The 17,826-nt window shown below is 49.2% G+C and overlaps 1 protein-coding gene across 1 annotated transcript; it reads left to right on the forward strand.

The window, feature by feature from the left end:
- The first annotated feature begins 1,421 nt into the window (after window positions 1–1,421).
- Window positions 1,422–15,700, forward strand: TSPAN16 (tetraspanin 16). The gene is made up of 7 exons (XM_034660034.1): window positions 1,422–1,549; window positions 4,740–4,931; window positions 7,408–7,513; window positions 9,382–9,482; window positions 10,162–10,464; window positions 11,666–11,794; window positions 14,421–15,700. Exons 1-7 carry the CDS (start codon window positions 1,481–1,483, stop codon window positions 14,466–14,468), a joined length of 948 nt encoding a protein of 315 aa, XP_034515925.1. The 5' UTR covers window positions 1,422–1,480; the 3' UTR covers window positions 14,469–15,700.
- Window positions 15,701–17,826: the final 2,126 nt, after the last annotated feature.

Here is a 17,826-nt window from a genome sequence, read left to right on the forward strand (position 1 = left end):
GTAGGGGCCCACGAAAGGCGGCGCTTCCGCCGATGGCCGCCAGGGGGCGCGAGAGGCCGAGACGCGCGCCTGGTCCCTGGAATGAAGCCGGGGCGGGGCGGGGGCGGGGCGGGGCTGTCGAGGGGGCGGGGCTTGGAGGAGGTACCCCACGCCTTTGTCAAAGGGTCCTGCGTTCCTCTGGCCATCGCGGGGTCTGCTCTCCAGCCTCCACTGGGCCTCCCATCCTCCCTGCCCTTATTTGTCCTTCATTTTCCCCGCCTTTTCAGAGCCACACCTCTCCAGTCCTCCTTTGCGCCAACACTTTCCTGTCCACCTTTGCCCACATTTTTACGTCCTTATTTGCATCCCTGCATTTTCCCATGCTCCCTTGCACCCCTATTTTCTCACCCTCCTGTGCATCGTCATTTTCAGGCCCTCTGCCCCTGGCTCTTAAGCTCCTTACTTCAAATGACCTTTTAGAGAAAGTCATGGAAGGACATACTCCTAGATGTGAATGTAACCGGCAGTCCAGGGAGTAGATGGTCACGCCTATGTGAACATTTTTAGTTCCACATATTCCAAGAAGCATATTGACAGACATTCATTAAATTAATTCAAAGGTGGGGGGGTCTCAATGCCCATGTGCACAATTTTTGCTCTGAAATGCCTGCTATGCACGTCTCATCAAGGCCCACTGATCAATGGCACATGAGCTCAAGGAGAATTGCTTCACCTGCTATGGCTGAGCAGGCCTCAGAGGGAGAAAGGAAAGGTTTTGGCAGGAGGGGGGAGTGGGGCTGGAATGGGGAGGATGGAGAGCTGTCAGAGGTTCCCACCTCCAGGTCACTCTTGGAGCCTCAAAGCCCCGCCTTTACCTTGCTTCCTGTGTCGCCCTGGGAAGGATGAGGATGAGTCAAGTGAGCTAATGTGGAGGCAGAGGCTTGGGGGACCTGATGGCTTGTAGCTAGATCCTGCTTCCTGGAGCTTCTGCGTTCATTCATTCCACATCGGTTTCTTGAGCACCTACTGTGTACCAGGCTTTGGGAACACAGCCATGACTAGGACAGCCCAGGACCCTGCCCACGTGGAGCCCCCTGTCTAATGGGGGCATTAACTACAAGAGTGGTCAGTGCTGAACCCTCCGCCCACAGGGCCCAGGTGGCATCTGGGGGGTACCAGGGCAGCACGTCATACCTTTTCTCCACCCCTGGTGTAGCCTATTTGGAGGATGGGGAGCCAGCCTGGGCCGTTCAGGGCACCTGCTTCCTGGGCACCGGGAGCCTTGCTCCGGGATCCAATTATGATGTGATAGAGGCTTATGAGTGAGGAGGGGTGGCTGCTGGGGCCCCTCCCTGGCGGATGATCAGACAGTCGGGAGAGAAAGGGGCAAGTCAGCCTTGGTGCCCCTGACCCTAGACCTATACCATCTGGGGTAACAGTAGCCCTGAGGTTTATTGAGGAGATGCTGACTTAAACATCTGGAGCCCCCCGTCTGGCAGACATGGCTGAAATGCACACTCCGTATTCTTCCCTAAAGAGACTGTTATCTTTCTTCAATGGCTTCATGGTTGTAAGTATGTCACTACCCAGGCCCTGGGGCTTTGCAGCCCTTCCTCCATAGCTGGCTCCCTCCAAGACAGAAATAAGTTGATCCAAATTCACTGGCATCCAGATCGGTGGTCCCCAGGGAAGCAGGAAGGATGTAGGGCAGACTGACGAGGAACAGGACACACTGGGAACAGGTGTAGGCTCTATCGACCCAGAGTCAGTGAAATCAAGCACAGACCCACGTGATGGGGGTGCTGGGGAGGGGGGGGTTGGGGCCAGGGTTGGTGGCGGAAGAGCTTGACTCTAAACACTAAGTTGTTTGGAAAGGACAAGAGGGAGTGGGTTTGTTTTTTGTTTTTTGGGTTTTTTTGGCTCTTTAAATTTTTCAAAACACTTTTTTTTCTTACTATAAAAGTGACCCAAAATGTGCATCATTAAGAAGCAATTGTTTTGGGGTGCCTGGATGGCGCAGTCGGTGAAGCGGCCAGCTCTTGGTTTTGGCTTAGGTCGTGATCTCCAGGTGGTGAGATCCAACCTCCCCACAACCCCCGTCGGGCTCAGCACAGAGTCAGCTTGGGATTCTCTCTCTCCCTGTGCCCCTGCCCCACTCATAAGTGCTCTCTCTCTCTCCCTCTCTCAAATAAATAAATAAATAAATCCTTAAAAAAAAAAAAAAAAACGACTCTTGGGCACCTGGGTGGCTCAGTACGTTAAATGTCTGCCTTCTGCTCAGGTCGTGATTGCAGGGTGCTGGGATCTAGTCCCTCATCAGGTCCTTGCTCAGCGGGGAGTCTGCTTCTCCCTCTGCCCGTAATTACCCCTTGCTCGTGCCCTCTCTCACTCACTCTCTTTAATAAATAAAATCTTTAAAAAAGATCTGACCCTCCCCTTCCCTCAAAATAAAATAAATCTTTTTTTTTCTTTTTTTAAGATTTTATTTGTTTATTAGAGCACAGGAGCAGAGTGGGGGAGGGGGAGAGGGAGAGGGCGACTACCCACTGAGCCAGGAGTCTGACGCACAGCGCAATCCCAGGACCCTGAGATCATGACCTGAGCCAAAGGCAGACGCTTAACCAACTAAGCCACCCAGGTGCCCCTAAAATAAAACTTAAACAAACAAACAAAAAAAGCAATTGTTTTGATAGCCGAACGGCATTAAGGAAAGGTTGCCAGGAAAAAGAAGGATATTAAATATCACTCCTCAGCTTGTTACCTGTGTTGTAACATTTTCATGGGAATTAAATGAGACAGAGTTAAAAGTCTTATGCTTATCCCGGGAACATTGCTCAATAAATACCATCACCATTTTTATATCCTTCCAGATTTTTCTGTATACCTTTTAAAAACAGCAAAACACATGAAAGCTATTGCTTCACAATCCACTTTTCCCCTTTAAAAAAATTTAACTTCCTCTCCTTTTGAATAGACTATGTTGTGTTTTTTTTTTTTAAAGATTTTATTATTTATTCGACAGAGATAGAGACAGCCAGCGAGAGAGGGAACACAAGCAGGGGGAGTGGGAGAGGAAGAAGCAGGCTCACAGCAGAGGAGCCTGACGTGGGGCTCGATCCCATAACGCCGGGATCACGCCCTGAGCCGAAGGCAGACGCCTAACCGCTGTGCCACCCAGGCGCCCCTGTGTTGTTTTTTTTTTTTTAAGTTTATTTATTTTACAAAGAGAGAGACAGCCAGCGAGAGAGGGAACACAAGCAGGGAGAGTGGGAGAGGAAGAAGCAGGCTCATAGCGAGGAGCCTGATGTGGGGCTCGATCCCAGAACACTGGAATCACGCCCTGAGGCGAAGGCAGATGCTTAATGATTGAGCCACCCAGGCGCCCCATTGAGCCACCCAGGCTCCCCTGAATAGACTATGTTTTAGAGCAGTTTTCGGTTCACAGCAAAATTGAGCAGAAGGTACTGAGATTTCCCATATACCCCTGCTCCAACACTCACAGCCTCTCCCATCAGCAACATTCCACCAGAGCAGTATATCCGCTACAACTGATGAACTTACACGGACATCATCATCACCCAGCATGCATAGTTTACATTAGAGTTCACTCCTGATGTACTTTCTATGGCTTTTGACAATGTATCCACCATTTTAGTAATTTATGGAGTAGTGTCACCTCCCTAAAAGTCCTCCCTGCTCCACCTGTCTTCCCTACCTCCCCACTAACCCCTGGCAACCACTGGTCGTTCTACTGTCTCCATAGTTTTGCCTTTTCCAGAATGACATTTACTTGGAATCATGCACTGTGTAGCCTTTTCAGATTGGCTTCTTTCACTCAGCAATATGATTGCGAGTTTCCTTCATATCTTTTCATGGCTTGATGGCTCATTTCTTTTTAGTGCTAAGATTCCATTGAATGTTCCACAGTTTATCCATTCACCTGCTGAAGGCTATCTTGATTGCTTTCAAGTTTTGGCAATTATGAATAAAGCCTCTAGAAACATCCATGTGCAGGTTTTTGTGCAAACATTACTTTTCAGTTCAGTTGTAAAAATGGCTGCCATATCAATAAACATTCTCCTCCTATAATAAGGGTCAGCCAACTACAGCCTTGTAAATAGAGAGAGACAGAGGGAGAGAGAGAGATTATTTATTTGTAAATATATTTGTTTATGAATTGCGCATGGCTGCTTTGAGCTACACTGACAGAGCTGAGTTGTTTCAACAGAAGCCTTATGGCCTGCAAAGCTCACAATATCTGGGGCTTTTCACACACGCAAATTGCCAACCCTTGTCCTAGAACATCATTTAAAATAACTTTCTAGAGTCCCATTGCATGGCTGTCCCATGATTTACCTACCTAATCTGTATTATTGATCGCTTCAGGTAGTTTCATCCCTGAGCATTCTGATACTGACGTATGTATGTATGTGTCTATTAGGGTATCAGATATTAAGCTGAATATCTACAAATGGAATTTCTAGGTAAAGGGTTTCACTGTAAAACCTTTAAGATTTTAAATATGAATTGCTAAGTGTCCTCTTGCACACCCTCCCCCTCAAAAAAGCTTGTTGCCTGGCAACAATATATGAGAATGTCTCTCCACATCCTCACTAACTCTGGGTATTAACATTTTTTAGTGTTTTTGCTGATCTTATTTGCCTTTGCTCTTTCCCTCCCACCCCCCCACCAGCAGGGAGAGTTCTATTTGTATACAACTAACAGACTGTTTTTTTTCCTGTCTGATTCCTGTCCTAAAGATGTGTGGTGTGATCCTCAGTGGCCTGGGTATCTATGTCAAGTTCAGAAGGGCTGTCCTGACAAGGGTCCTTGGGCTGTCCTCTGTATATCTCCTTCACATTGGCTACCTGTGCCTGGCAATGGGCTGCATCGCAGTGCTGGTTGGCTTTGCTGGGTGGTATGGAGCAACCAGAGAAAGCAGGGGCACTCTCGTTTGTAATTTGGATCTGCACACATTCTCCAAAACTCCCACCCCACTGCCATGTGAATCCTTCCTTGCACATAGTACAGATCCCTGTCATCAGCATCCCCTATTTTTCAGTGTTTGTGGTGTCTTGTATGATGGCATCAAGTGCATCCATCTTTTCCTTTATGATATATCTCAGTTAGAACTCCTCTCCTACCCCAGGCCATAAATTATAGTCTCCTAGGTTTTCTTCCTATAATTTTAAGTCTTGATTTCTCAGTTTTAGCTCTTTGGCTTTTGGGAGTTTGATTATGTGTGTGTGGTGTGAGGTAGGGGTCAGTCCTCTTCTGCCTACGGTAATTTCCATTATGCTTGGGTCTTTCCTGGGCACACTGCTCTGTTCCATCAGCCCATGTGTATGTTCCTACTAAATAACACAACACTGCTGTTATCATCATGTCTGCTCAAGTACATGAGGTAGGACAGTTCTGAGCATGATCATGAAGACAGCATGTTGCAGATTTTGTTTTTAAGATTTTATTTATTTATGTGACAGAGAGACAGCCAGCGAGAGAGGGAACACAGCAGGGGAGTGGGAGAGGAAGAAGCAGGCTCATAGCGGAGGAGCCTGATGTGGGGCTCAATCCCCAAAAGCCGGGATCATGCCCTGAGCCGAAGGCAGACGCTTAACGACTGTGCTACCCAGGCACCCCAGCATGTTGCAGATTTTATGTGTCTTGTTCATTCTCACATATAGCCTTGGCTAATGCCCCAAAGGCTGGCTCCCAGCTTCCCCACTCCCATTTCCCTTAGAATCTTGTCTGAGTGGATTATCCCACCTTAGGTAAAATTTGCCTCCAGCATTTTTTGTCTTCCTTCCTTCACAGTGTTGCTGCAAAACTCTGGTTATTTCAATTTGGGATTTCAGGGAGAGCCTTAATAGGGTCATCTTTCAGAGCATAAACCACCTCCATTGTTAAAAGCACCCTGCCCCACCCTCCTCCTCCCTGAAGCTTTATCAACTCGTTTTCTTTCTTAATTACTTCATTCAGCAAATATTTATTGGACAGGTCCTGTGCCTGAAATAGTTCATTTTCAATATGACGTGGATGCTATTTTATTTATAGTTTAGCTTGGAGGAATCAAAGAGTCCTCACACCCTACGTCCAACCCATCAGCAAATCCGATTGACTTTACCCTTCGCATCTGTCCCTCCAAAGCCTCTGAGACCTCGCTCAGAAAAGCAAAATCATTTCTTAACGACGTTGGGAGCCACAGAGGATTCTGAGCAGAGGAAGGACGAGCCCTGACTCGGGAGCTCACGAGCGCCCTCTGGTGGCCATTGGGGAAACAGAGTTTGGGGATCGATGGCCGGACGGAGAGACCAGGGCGGAGGGACTGTGCTGGTCCATGTGGGAGACAGTGGGGGCTGGGCCGGGTGAGGTTGTGGAGGGGGTGAGAAGTGGGCAGATCAGGGATAGATTCTGAAGATGGAAGCTTCAGGACATATGGACACCTGGATATCTATCCTCCAGCCACCTCGGTCACCCAGGGGCAGTAATATTAATATTAATCCTTCACAATCTGTTACATGAGCCACTTGTCCAGGATCCCACAACTGCTAAGCCCTGCACCTATGCTTGTCCTTGTGGGGTCTGGGGTCCCCAGGTGTGTATCCACTGCCTTTTCGTATCAGGACTAGAGAAGCCCAGCCATGGGTCAAAGACTCAATTAGCAAACAGCTTTTAATAATCATAATCAAATAGATGAAAGGAGAGCCAGGAACTGACCTACTTTGCCCCCATGTGGCCTCCAGAAGCTCTCCAGAACTTACTGACACCCCTTGAGCTGGTCCCATGCCCACATTGTACCTATGGGGAAACTGAGGCCCAGACTGAGCAGCAGTTTCTCCTTGACGGGTGATTGCAAGACATCCCTTCTGCTTGCTATCTTTCTCATCGTGTTTTCCATCGGGCTTGTGAATTTTGCCTGAAACATAGGCCAGCAAACATAAGTCCCCTCCCCCATCAACACTGCAGCCACCGACCTGTCCCCCTGCATCTTCCCTATAGCCCCATCCTCTCTTCCCCCATTTGCAAGGGTTCTCGGCCTGCTTCTCCTCCCCTCCTCCTGCCTCTGTTCTGTCCTTCCCAGCGTCCTTCCTGTTTCCCCACAGGCGCCTGCTGTCAATGCACAGAGACTTTACTGACCTGGAGGTCCCCTCATAGGTCTCCCTGGTGCCCAGAAAGTGCTGGGCATGAAGTGGAGTTCCAGCTAGTGGCTCCAAGAATACCTCAGGCCAGCATCCTGGACGACATGCAGGAAAACGCCACGTGAAAGAAAGAAGCCCCACAGCCCACGGGGGGTGTGTGTGTGTGTGTGAGTTCTTTCAAACCGAAGAGGCCATGTGGCCTGGGGATGGGGGGAGGGATGGTTCCCACCCCTGCAGGGATATGGCTGAGCAGGCCCCCGGCCCCCTCCGACCCCTCTGTGTCTTCCAGTGTTTCCTGTTCACGGTTATCATTCTCATCATTGAAATCACAGTTGCCGCAGGGGTCCTTGCCTTGTTCCACATTGTAAGCACAGTGCTGCTCCTCCCGGTCCACAGTAGAAATAAATCCAATCGACAGACGCACCACCCCTCCCCTGAGGAGCTGCCCATGCAGTGACACCTGGCCCAAGGGCCCCTGGGGCTGGAGATTGGGTCTCCAGAAATGGGGTGGAGAGCCAAACACCTCAGCCATCCCTGCGAAGGCCCCAGGGCCCCGAGAGACCGGCCGAGTTAATTTCACTCACCTTTGCGTTTGGTGGTGGGGTGTTAAGCAATGGGGAAAGCTGTAAAAGCTGTTGGGGTTTTGAGATGTGTCAGAAACAGAGGGCTATTTAGCCAAATCCATTAAAATGACAAAGCATGGATGCTTTGACCCAGCTATCCCATCTCTAGGGACCATCCAAGGATTTGCTTGCTTGGGTGCAGAAGGACGCAGACACCAAGGTGTGCAAAAGATTGTGAGCCTTGTAGGAGGGCGGTTAGTTTATAACAATGCTCATGAGGGACTTGGAGGGGACAGGGAAAGTGAGGCAGGGAAGGGAAGGCAGCCCATAAAGGGCAACCCTGCAGGCAGCTGGGCTCAGTCCTGCTGGGGTCATCTGGGAGCAGCATCGAGTGCGGGTCTGTTTTCCCACTCGGGGGGGCGAGGGAGCTGCAATACTGACCCACCTCCCAGCAGTGTCGGCTTGAGGGCTGCTCGCAGGGCACAGGTGGGCTGAGAGGCCACACAGAGCCCTCGGTTGCTGGCAGCGGGAAGCCAGGCCGGCGTGCCCAGAAATGACAAACGCCACTGGGATGTGCGCCGGGCACCAAGAGCAACTGCTACTCCTGCCTACAACAGCCAGATGCAGAACAATGAGAATAGTATAAAGCAGGGAGAAGAAGAATGAGACTCTGCTTTGCTTTGACATACATCGACTATCTCTCTGGGGACACAGGAAACAGTAACAGTCACCGTAGTGGAGTGGGAGGAACTTGCTGGCTGGGAGAAAAAGGTGGGAGGGAGACTTTTCATGGTCTACCCTTCTGTGCTTTGTGAATTTTGAACCATGTGACCATTTCACCTCATGCAGAAAACTTTTTTATTTAGACCTTGATTTAAAAAATAGAAAATGAAATTTGCCCCTTTTGTGCAGCGATTGATTCCGTTGCTAAAGATGATATTCAAATCTTTAATCGAGTTCCAGCCAACTCGGGGGTATAGCAGGCTTGTGGGCGATTCAAAAGAACAGATGATTCAAGTTTGCGGTGGGTACAACCAGATGCACGGAGCTCGAGACCCACGCTCTTCCCCGTGTCCCTCTCTCCGAGGTGATGGCAGCCAGGATTTGTCCTCCTTCAGTGCAGACTCGTAGCTGGGGGGGCGGGGGGGGGACTGTGAAGGAAGTAAAAGAAAGGAGAAGGGAGTGGGGCACCTGAGTGGCGCAGTCGTTGAGCGTCTGCCTTTGGCTCAGGGCGTGATCCCGGCGTTGTGGGATCGAGCCCCACATCAGGCTCCTCCGCTATGAGCCTGCTTCTTCCTCTCCCACTCCCCCTGCTTGTGTTCCCTCTCTCACTGGCTATCTCTGTCAAATAAATAAATAAAATCTTAAAAAAAAAAAAAAAGGAGAAGGGAGGGCGCCTGGGTGGCTCAGTGGGTGAAGCGTCTGCCTTCAGCTCACTTCGTGATCCCAGGGTGGTGGGATCGAGCCCTGCCTCAGGCTCCCTGCTCAGCGGGGAGTCTGCTGGTCCCTCTCCCTCTGCCCCTCCCCCCACTCATTCTCTCACTCAAATAAATAAACAAAATCTTAGAAAAAGAAAAGAAAGAAAGAAAGCAGAAGGGGAGCCCCACCTCCCTGCTATGTCCCCAAGAAAACCTCCCCACATGGGGTACCCTTGCTGTTTGGTGTGCCCCTCACTTCGTGTTTCATTGCTGAAGTTTAAGAAGTGGCCTTGGAGCACGTCTTCGTGGCCCTGAGGAAGAATCACAGAGGTTACCGTGCACCAGATGACTGTTCCACAGAACGGAACTTGGCCATGGAGAAGGTGAGCCCCACATCCTGGGTGTGTGATGTGATGCGAGACTCAAACATACACTCGCCCTCTTAACCATGTGCAGGAGTCCTGTTGAGGCGCATTGAGTACATTCGTGTGGTTATGCAACCGTCGCCACCATCCATCGCCTCTAACCCGCCATTCTACTTCCCGTCCCTGTCAATGTCGCTCCTCTAGGGACCTCACGGGAGTGGAATCCTACAGTATTTGTCCTTCTGCCGTTGGCTTATCTCCCTGAGCATAATGTCCTGCAGGCTGTAAGCACCTGTGCAGATATTTGAAGGAACAGCGCTCAGAAAGAGGGAACAGCCTGTAGAAAGGCCTTGAGGCTGGAGCTTGCTAAGTGTGTTTGAGGAACAAGGAGGGGACCAGTGTGGCTGGAGCAGAGTGAGTGGGAGGGAGAGTGGGGCCGGTGAGGGCCTAGAGGTGACTGGGCAGATCATGCCGGGCCTTCGGGGCCACGGTGAGGCGTTCGGCTTTTACCCCACATAAGATGGGAGCCATGGAGGGTTCTGAGCCGTGAGGGGCTGGAGTAAGAGAGACATTCAGCACAACCCCCAGAAGAGCATGACCGTTCTAGACAGTAGCCATGGCGACCATGATTTCTATTGTCTTTCATTATTTTGATCGTTGAAAGGGAGTCTTCAAGTGATTATTCCCCTCTCTGCAGCTGAAATGCAGCTGGGTGAAGGACGACACAGATTTTTCTTGCTCTTCCTTTGAAATGACAGCTCCTTTTGACTATATATCCTTGGGGAGTCGGGGTTCCCATCCTCATTTCTCATATGGGGAAACTGAGGTGGGGGGGAAACAGTTCAAGGTCACATGGCTCTGGTGGAGCTGGGTTTGGCCTCCTGAGTCCAGGCCCTGGGCTACACCACCTGCCTTACCGAGGGCTGAAAATAAAGCAGTAACAATGAGCAAGGATCATTCTAGAAGAGTGACAGCTGCCACGGGACCAGGCACTCACTTCGTGAATTCCGTCCCCAGCACACGCCATCACGAGGCAGGGAGTGCTTTTCCCCCATTTTATAGATGAGGAGACGGAGGCACAGAAAGTTTCCCAGCCCTTACTCGCCGCCAGACGGTGTTACTGCTGTATGTATTACCTGCGCTCACCCCTCGGGTGTTGGCTCCACCAAGGCGGGAATTCTGTCTGTTTCGTACCTGGCGGGTTCCCGGTGCTTCACACACAGCAGACATTTAATCAATGTATATTCAGTAAAGGGGGCACTGAACCCTGTCGAGAGGAAGCTCAAGGCAACTCAAACTTCCAGAAGCAAGACTTGCCAGGAGCCTAGAAAGGGGAGCATCTCTGTGACTGCAGGAAGGGACGTGGAGGCCCCATCTCCACAGGTGGCTACTCTACCCACCTGCTATGTGTCTGGTCTCTTAATCTCTCCAAACCTGTTTCTTCACCAACAAAACAGAGAAAAGAATAGTACCCACCTCATGAGGTTATAGTGATAAATAAATGAGAAAATACATGTAAATGGCTGAGAAGGGGCTGGATACATGTTAGCCCTTCTTTTCATATGTAAAGAGCACCCAGAAATAACTAATAGTTACTGGATTCTGGCTATGTGTCAGGCCACTGTTGCGTACTTCATGTAGATTTTTTTCTCTTAATCCTCACAAAAATCTTGGGTGGCAGATCCGGTTGGTCCCGTTTAAACTGAGGCACAGAGAAGTGTGTGACTTCTCCAGGGTCACACAACTAGCAATAACTTGGGACATCTGGTCATACTCTTATTCACCACACCTGGAGGTCACTACAGATCAGTACTAGGGTATTGATCTTCTGGGTGAGGTGAGGGAACGAGGAAGCCAGGGAAGATGCTGGGATAGGGGAAGTAGTCAAGGGAGGAGTCAAGGTCCTTTTGGCTTTATCCCTCCTCCTCCCTGAATCTGAGAAGAATTTCACTGGCCCAAGGGGTGGAGCTGATGGGAACTTGGAGTCCAAAAGCCCTTATCCAGGTCCCGCCAGCTTTGATATTTGTATCCTCAGGGCTGTTTCTTTCTTTCTTTCTTTCTTTTAAGATTTTTATTTATTTATCTGACAGAGATAGAGATGGCCAGCGAGAGAGGGAACACAAGCAGGGGGAGTGGGAGAGGAAGAAGCAGGCTCATAGCAGAAGAGCCTGATGTGGGGCTCGATCCCATAACGCCGGGATCACGCCCTGAGCGGAAGGCAGACGCTTAACCGCTGTGCCACCCAGGCGCCCCAGGGCTGTTTCTTGAAAATAACCAAGACTCAGGGCTTCAACTTGAGTGGGGGCTCACTGGGGGCAGCAGTGATACAGGTAAGGCCTAGGCCCTTTGGAACAAACTGAGCTCTTTTATTGAGCACCTACTGTGTGCCAAGCACTGCTCTGGGCACTGGAGATCCCTGCTATGGTGGAGCTGACATTCAAGTGGACATGGGGGATGGATGATCATTTCAGTTAAAGATCCTTTCTGGGAAGGGAGTAAAGTGGGTGACAGGATAGGGAAGGGAATCAGGGATGACTTCCCTGAGGAGGTGACATTTGACCAGTGACCTGAGGAGATAAGGGATAACCATGTGTGTATATGGGAGAAGCCGGAGGAAACAGCTGGTGCAAAGGCCATGAGGTAGCAATAGGCTTGGGTTATTCACAGACCAGTGGGGAGGCCCCTGTGCCCGGAGCAGGATGAGTGAGAAGATGGGTAGGGGGAGATGAGGGCAGGGAACTGATGGGGTAGATCATACAAGACCTTGTAGGCTGCAGGGAGGGGTTTGACTTTTATTCTGAGTATGATGGAAAGCCATTAGAAGAGTTTTAATGTTCACTTTTTCACTCCACAAACCTTACTGAGCACCTCCTTTGACCAGGCATTGTTGTAGGCTCTGTGGATGCAACGATGAACTCCACAGGCAAAAATCTCTGCCCTCATGGGCATTCTAATCAGCAGCGAAAGACAAGGCATATGATTTTTTTCAATTGGACAATTAATTGTATGGTAGTGATAACTGTGTGTGTGTTTTAATTTTCGAGAGAGAGAGAGAGCATGAGCAGGGGGAAGGGCAGAGGGAGAGGGAGAGCCCCAAGCACACTCTGCGATGAGAGCGCACAGCCCAACTCACGGCTCGGGCTCGATCCCAGAACTGAATTTTCTTCTCCTACCTCATTTAAAAGACAACTGCGTAAGGCAATACCCATAAAACTGTGTTTATAGACTGATATTAAGATGTAATTCACATGACAATTACAGCCCAAAGGAGGGTGGAGAGAAAAGAGATGTATAGGAGGAAAGTCTTTGTGTGCTACTGAAATTCATTTAGTATTAATCCAAACTAGATGGTAAACAGTTAAGATGTTAGTTGTAATCCCAAGGGCAACCGCTAAGAAAAGAACTTCAAAATATAGTAAAAGAAACAAGGGGATTAAAATGCTGTCCTAGAAAGTATTTACCCCAAAAGAAAGTTGAGGTGAGCAAACAGAACAAGCAAAAAACACTAATGGAAAACAAATAGCAAAATGGCATATATAAATCTTACCTTCTCAGTAGTTACATTAAAGATAAAAGCATTTGGGGTGCCTGGGTGGCTCAGCCTTTAAGCGTCTGTGGCTCCCTGCTCAGCGGGAAGACAGCTTCTTCCTCTCTCACTCCCCGTGCTTGTGTTCCCTCTCTCGCTGCCTCTCTCTGCCAAATAAACAAATAAAATCTTTAAAAAAAAAAAAAGATAAAGGGATCACACCCCTTCACTGTATACTTTAGAAAGGTGAGTTGTATGATATATGAATTTTCTCAATAAAGCTCTTATTTTGGAGAAAAAAAAAAAAAGCCTCCATCCCTCTGGGCCCCCATGAAGTTCTTTTTATCCAGGCGGTTGTCCCAGATTGATTTTCGAGATGCAGTGATCTTCTGCTGATCACTGCCAGCTGAGAGATGAATGAATCTCCCCCAACTGATCTGTATTATAAAAATGGGCATTTTTTTTCATTGTACACATTTATATTGAATATATGCTTGCAAACTATACCACACGCTCTTCCCCAAGGAGATCATAATTGTCAAGATCCCAGCAGGTAACAGAATGCAGTCCCCAGCCGGTCTTCTTAAGAAGTTTTCAGGGGCTTCCTTGCTGAGGCGTGGGCAGGGTTAAGAAAAATGAGGGATGGGGGGCGCCTGAGTGGCACAGCGGTTAACTGTCTGCCTTCAGCTCAGGGCGTGATCCCGGCGTTATGGGATCGAGCCCCACATAGAGATCCTCTGCTGGGAGCCTGCTTCTTCCTCTCCCACTCCCCCCTGCTTGTGTTCCCTCTCTCGCTGGCTGTCTCTATCTCTGTCAAATAAATAAAATCTTTAAAAAAAAAAAAAGAAAAAAAAAAGAAAAATGAGGGATGGGACGCTGAAGGGCTAGCAACACAGGGAGCTTTTACTTCTCCTGCCTGAAGGGGTGGGGAAATCAAGAGCCAAGGAAGAGGGGTCATCTGCCCACAGGGGCAGCGTTGAAGAGCTGAGGGTGGGCAGAAGAGAGGAGGCAGTGGGGAAGAAATACTCCCAACTTTTCCTCCCGCCTTCCCACCTCCTGCCGGTGTTTCCTATCTGGCAAACCTAACAGGAAGTGAAAGGGCAGAAGGTTCTGGGAAATGTAGTTCGCAGGACCAGGGTAGGGCAGAAGAGGGTGGAGATAAGATCTGTGGGAAACAAAGGGAAAATGACCCAGGTGCATCACAGAAGGCTTCCACCTTCTGCTCATGACTGAGATTGATGGTGGAAACAGGTTCAAAGTGGCTCCAGTCTGACGGGGGGGGGTGCGGGGGGCTTCGGCTCTCTGTAAAATCCTGCCCTTCACCTTTCTGGAAGAAGATGCTCCCACTCCCCCTCTCAGTGTATCCAATCTGCTTTGGGTTCCAGAGGTCCATCAAGTTGGTTCAATATTTCTTTCTTCTCCCATTTCAGCTGCCAGGAATTCTTGCCACTTTGCTGCTATTCATCAAACTAGGCTGACAGAGCTGGGGGAAGGACAGGACATCTGGCCCACCTGGATGCTGGAGATTTTCTCTCATTATTTCTCTGTGGCCCTCACTGCTTTTGGAAGAGAGACTGGTAATAAAAGATTTGGGAAAGCCCTGTTATCCTGACTCCTTTTTCCTTCATTTTATTCTTTATGCTAGCTGGCAATGATTTTAGCCCTAAGTACCTGAAAGGGAGGACATGGCCTCCCTTCTCATGCAATTGTCTTGTTTTGTTAATTATTTTGTGGGGAGAAAAATCTACAATGTCCACAAAAAAAAACAAAAGAACTTGTCCAAAGAAACTCCTATATACCCATCACCCAGATCCAACAATCACCTTGAATCTGACGTGTTTGTTTCATGATCCCTCTTTCCCCTTGATGAAGCATTCAGAAATGAATCCCAGACAATGTCATTTCTCCCCTCATACTTGAGTACACATCTCTCAAAATGTATACATCTCTGTCAACCCCAATGCTATCATCACACCTGACTAAATATTTGTGTCCCCCAAAATTCCTATGTTGAAAAAGAATCCCCAATGCGATGGTCTTGGGAGGAGGGGCCCCTGGGAGGTGACAAGGTCATGAAGGCTGAGCCCTCAGGAATGGGATTAGTACCTTATAAAAGAGACACCAGAGAGCTCCTTTGCTTCTCCTTCCAGGGAGGACGCACCAAAAACAAAAACAAATAAAAAAAACCCAAAAACCCAGCCATCTATGACCCAGGAAATAGGTCTTCACCAGGCACTGGATCTGCTGGTGCCTTGATCTTGAACTTCCCAGCCTACAGAACTGAGAGAAAGAAATGTCTGTTGTTTCTAAGCCACACGGTCTACGGTGTTCTGTTAGCGCAGCCCAAACGGACCAAGGCAACACCTAAGAGAATTCACAACCGTTCCTTCCTATCACCCAACGCCCAGGCCACCACTGAATTTTCCTGATTGGCTCAAAAATGTCTCTCACATGGATTTCTCGGTATTTCGTTGGTTTTTTACTGAGATACAATTGACATAGGACATTATTTGTTTCAGGTGAACAACACGATTTGACCTTAGTATACACTGCAGAATGACTGCCACAATAAGTCTAATAAACATCACCGTACGGAGTTACACGTTTTTTTCTTGTGATGAGAACTTTTAAGATCTCTCTCTTAATAACTTTCAAATATGGACTACAGTTTTATTAACTATAGTCACCATGCTGTACGTTACATCCCCCGGCACTTACACGTTGGGTTTCTTTGCATTGGATCCCAATAAGGTCCACATATCACGTTTGCTTGTCAAGTCTCCTAAATCCCTTTTATATTCTAATCCAGTAGTTCTCAAATTAGAGCATGCATTAGAATCCTCCGAATGTTCTGTTAAAGCAGAGATGCTGGGGGGGGGTGCCCACCCCCAGGGCTTCTGACTTGAGATCTGGAGTGGGGCCCAGGAATCTGAATTCCAAATAACTTCTCAGGCGACGCTGCCAGAACTTACTCAGAAAACCACGGCTCCGGGTTCTTCCGCCTCTTCTCCAACCCCACCAACCTATGGTTTATTGCAGAAAGAGTCTGGGGGCCCCTGGGGGGCTCAGTCCATTAAATATCTGCTTCTGGCTCAGGTCATGATCCCAGGGTCCTGGGATGGGCCCCATATCAGGCTCCCCGCTGCTTCTCCTTCCTCTGCTGCTCCCCCTTTTTATCCTGTCTCTTGCTCTCTCTCAAATAAATAAATGAGACCTTTAAAAAAAGAAAAAAGAGTATGGATCTACTCCCCGCTTCTACTGTGAACCCTTTATCTTCTTCCTCCCGCCCCCGTATTTCCCCAAGTCACTGGTTCTCGGCCCTAGCTGTACATCAGAAGAACCCTCTGGGAACTTTCACAAATACCCAAGTCTGCACGCCGACTCCCACCTTCCGATTTAATTCGATGGGGCTGTGACCTGGGTATGGGGGCTCTGACATTCATCCAGAAGATTCTAAGTGCGGGCCATGGTCACTGCTGAGAAACAATGATCCAAGGGCTTCATCCCAATGACCGCAACCGCCTGAATCAGTTCTCTCACTGGGGATTGCAAAATGGCGGTTTATCTAATCTTGCCATCTTTCTTGGGGTGGGGGGCATTTTGAGGAAGCTAAAATGAGCACGTGCTCTATTTGCCATTGCTGCAATCACCTCCCACTTCAGCAAAGAACACACCAGTTTCCCTTGGAGCCAGCCCACCTCTCAGATTTCCGGCCCCTCAGATTTCACGTGGTCTCAGCCAGCCAATCAGCACGTTCCATCTCTCCGACCAAAGTTTCGGTTCAGGCGTGGGCCTGGGCCCCAAGCTGGCCGTGGATGCTGGGTTTGGGGACTTTGGATAAGATGACCAGTTCCCTTGAAGCTCGCCTCACCTCACGAGGACAAGGCTGCAGAGCAAAGGCACAGAGAGCAGTGGAGAAGCGTGGGACAGTATGTGAGTCCGGCGATCTATCTCCCACTTGAGCTCTGCAGTTCATACATTCACTCAACAAACATCCACGGAGCGCCTGCGCTAAGTCATGAATGAACTGTTTTCACTCACAACACTTCTGACGTGTGTGCGTGTGGAGGGGTTTCACACCAAACGATTCTCTTGGGGCACCAACCGGGTGCCCTAGAGTTCGGTTCTGACATTAACTACCCAGTGTTTGAGGCAGATAGCCACAAACTTTAGGGCTCCCTCCGACTAGACTGCCCCACTGCAAATGCCAGTTGCCAAGTACTGGGTCTCCCAGTGACCCATACTTCTGCCTGACTCGGCTCCAAAATCGGGGGGCTCCAACAATTTCCCTTCCCTGTCAGGCTTGATAATTATAATCTCACAGAGCTCAGGAAGCCCTTGAGTAACTATTATTAGTTAATTATGAAAGGATATGAATCAGGAACAGCCAAATGCATAGGGTAAGGTATGGAGAAGGGGTGCGGACCTTTCATGTCCTCTCCCGAAATGCCACCCTCCTAGCACCTTGATGTTGTTTCTAATCCAGAAGCTCTCTGAATGTTGGGCAGGGGGAGGAGGAGGGAAGGGGAAGGGGGGGAAGCAGACTCCCAGCGAAGCAGGGAGCCCACGTGGGCCTCCATCCCAGGACCCTGAGATCATGACCTGAGCCCAAGGCACTTAACCGACTGAGCCAGCCAGGCACCCCTTGGTTTTTAGGCTTTTTGTGGAAATTTCATCATTTAGGTAAGATGGGTAAAATCATCGGCCATTGGTGATTAACTCCAATCTCCAGCTTGTCTCCCCTCCACTTTAAGGTCTGGGGGCTGGGTTCATAGTTCCCACCCTCTAGTCATGGCTTGGTCTTTCTGGAGACCAGCCCCCATCCTGAAGCCACCT

This window comes from Ailuropoda melanoleuca, chromosome 4 (genome assembly GCF_002007445.2).
Source record: "Ailuropoda melanoleuca isolate Jingjing chromosome 4, ASM200744v2, whole genome shotgun sequence".
NCBI classification, from domain to species: domain Eukaryota; kingdom Metazoa; phylum Chordata; class Mammalia; order Carnivora; family Ursidae; genus Ailuropoda; species Ailuropoda melanoleuca.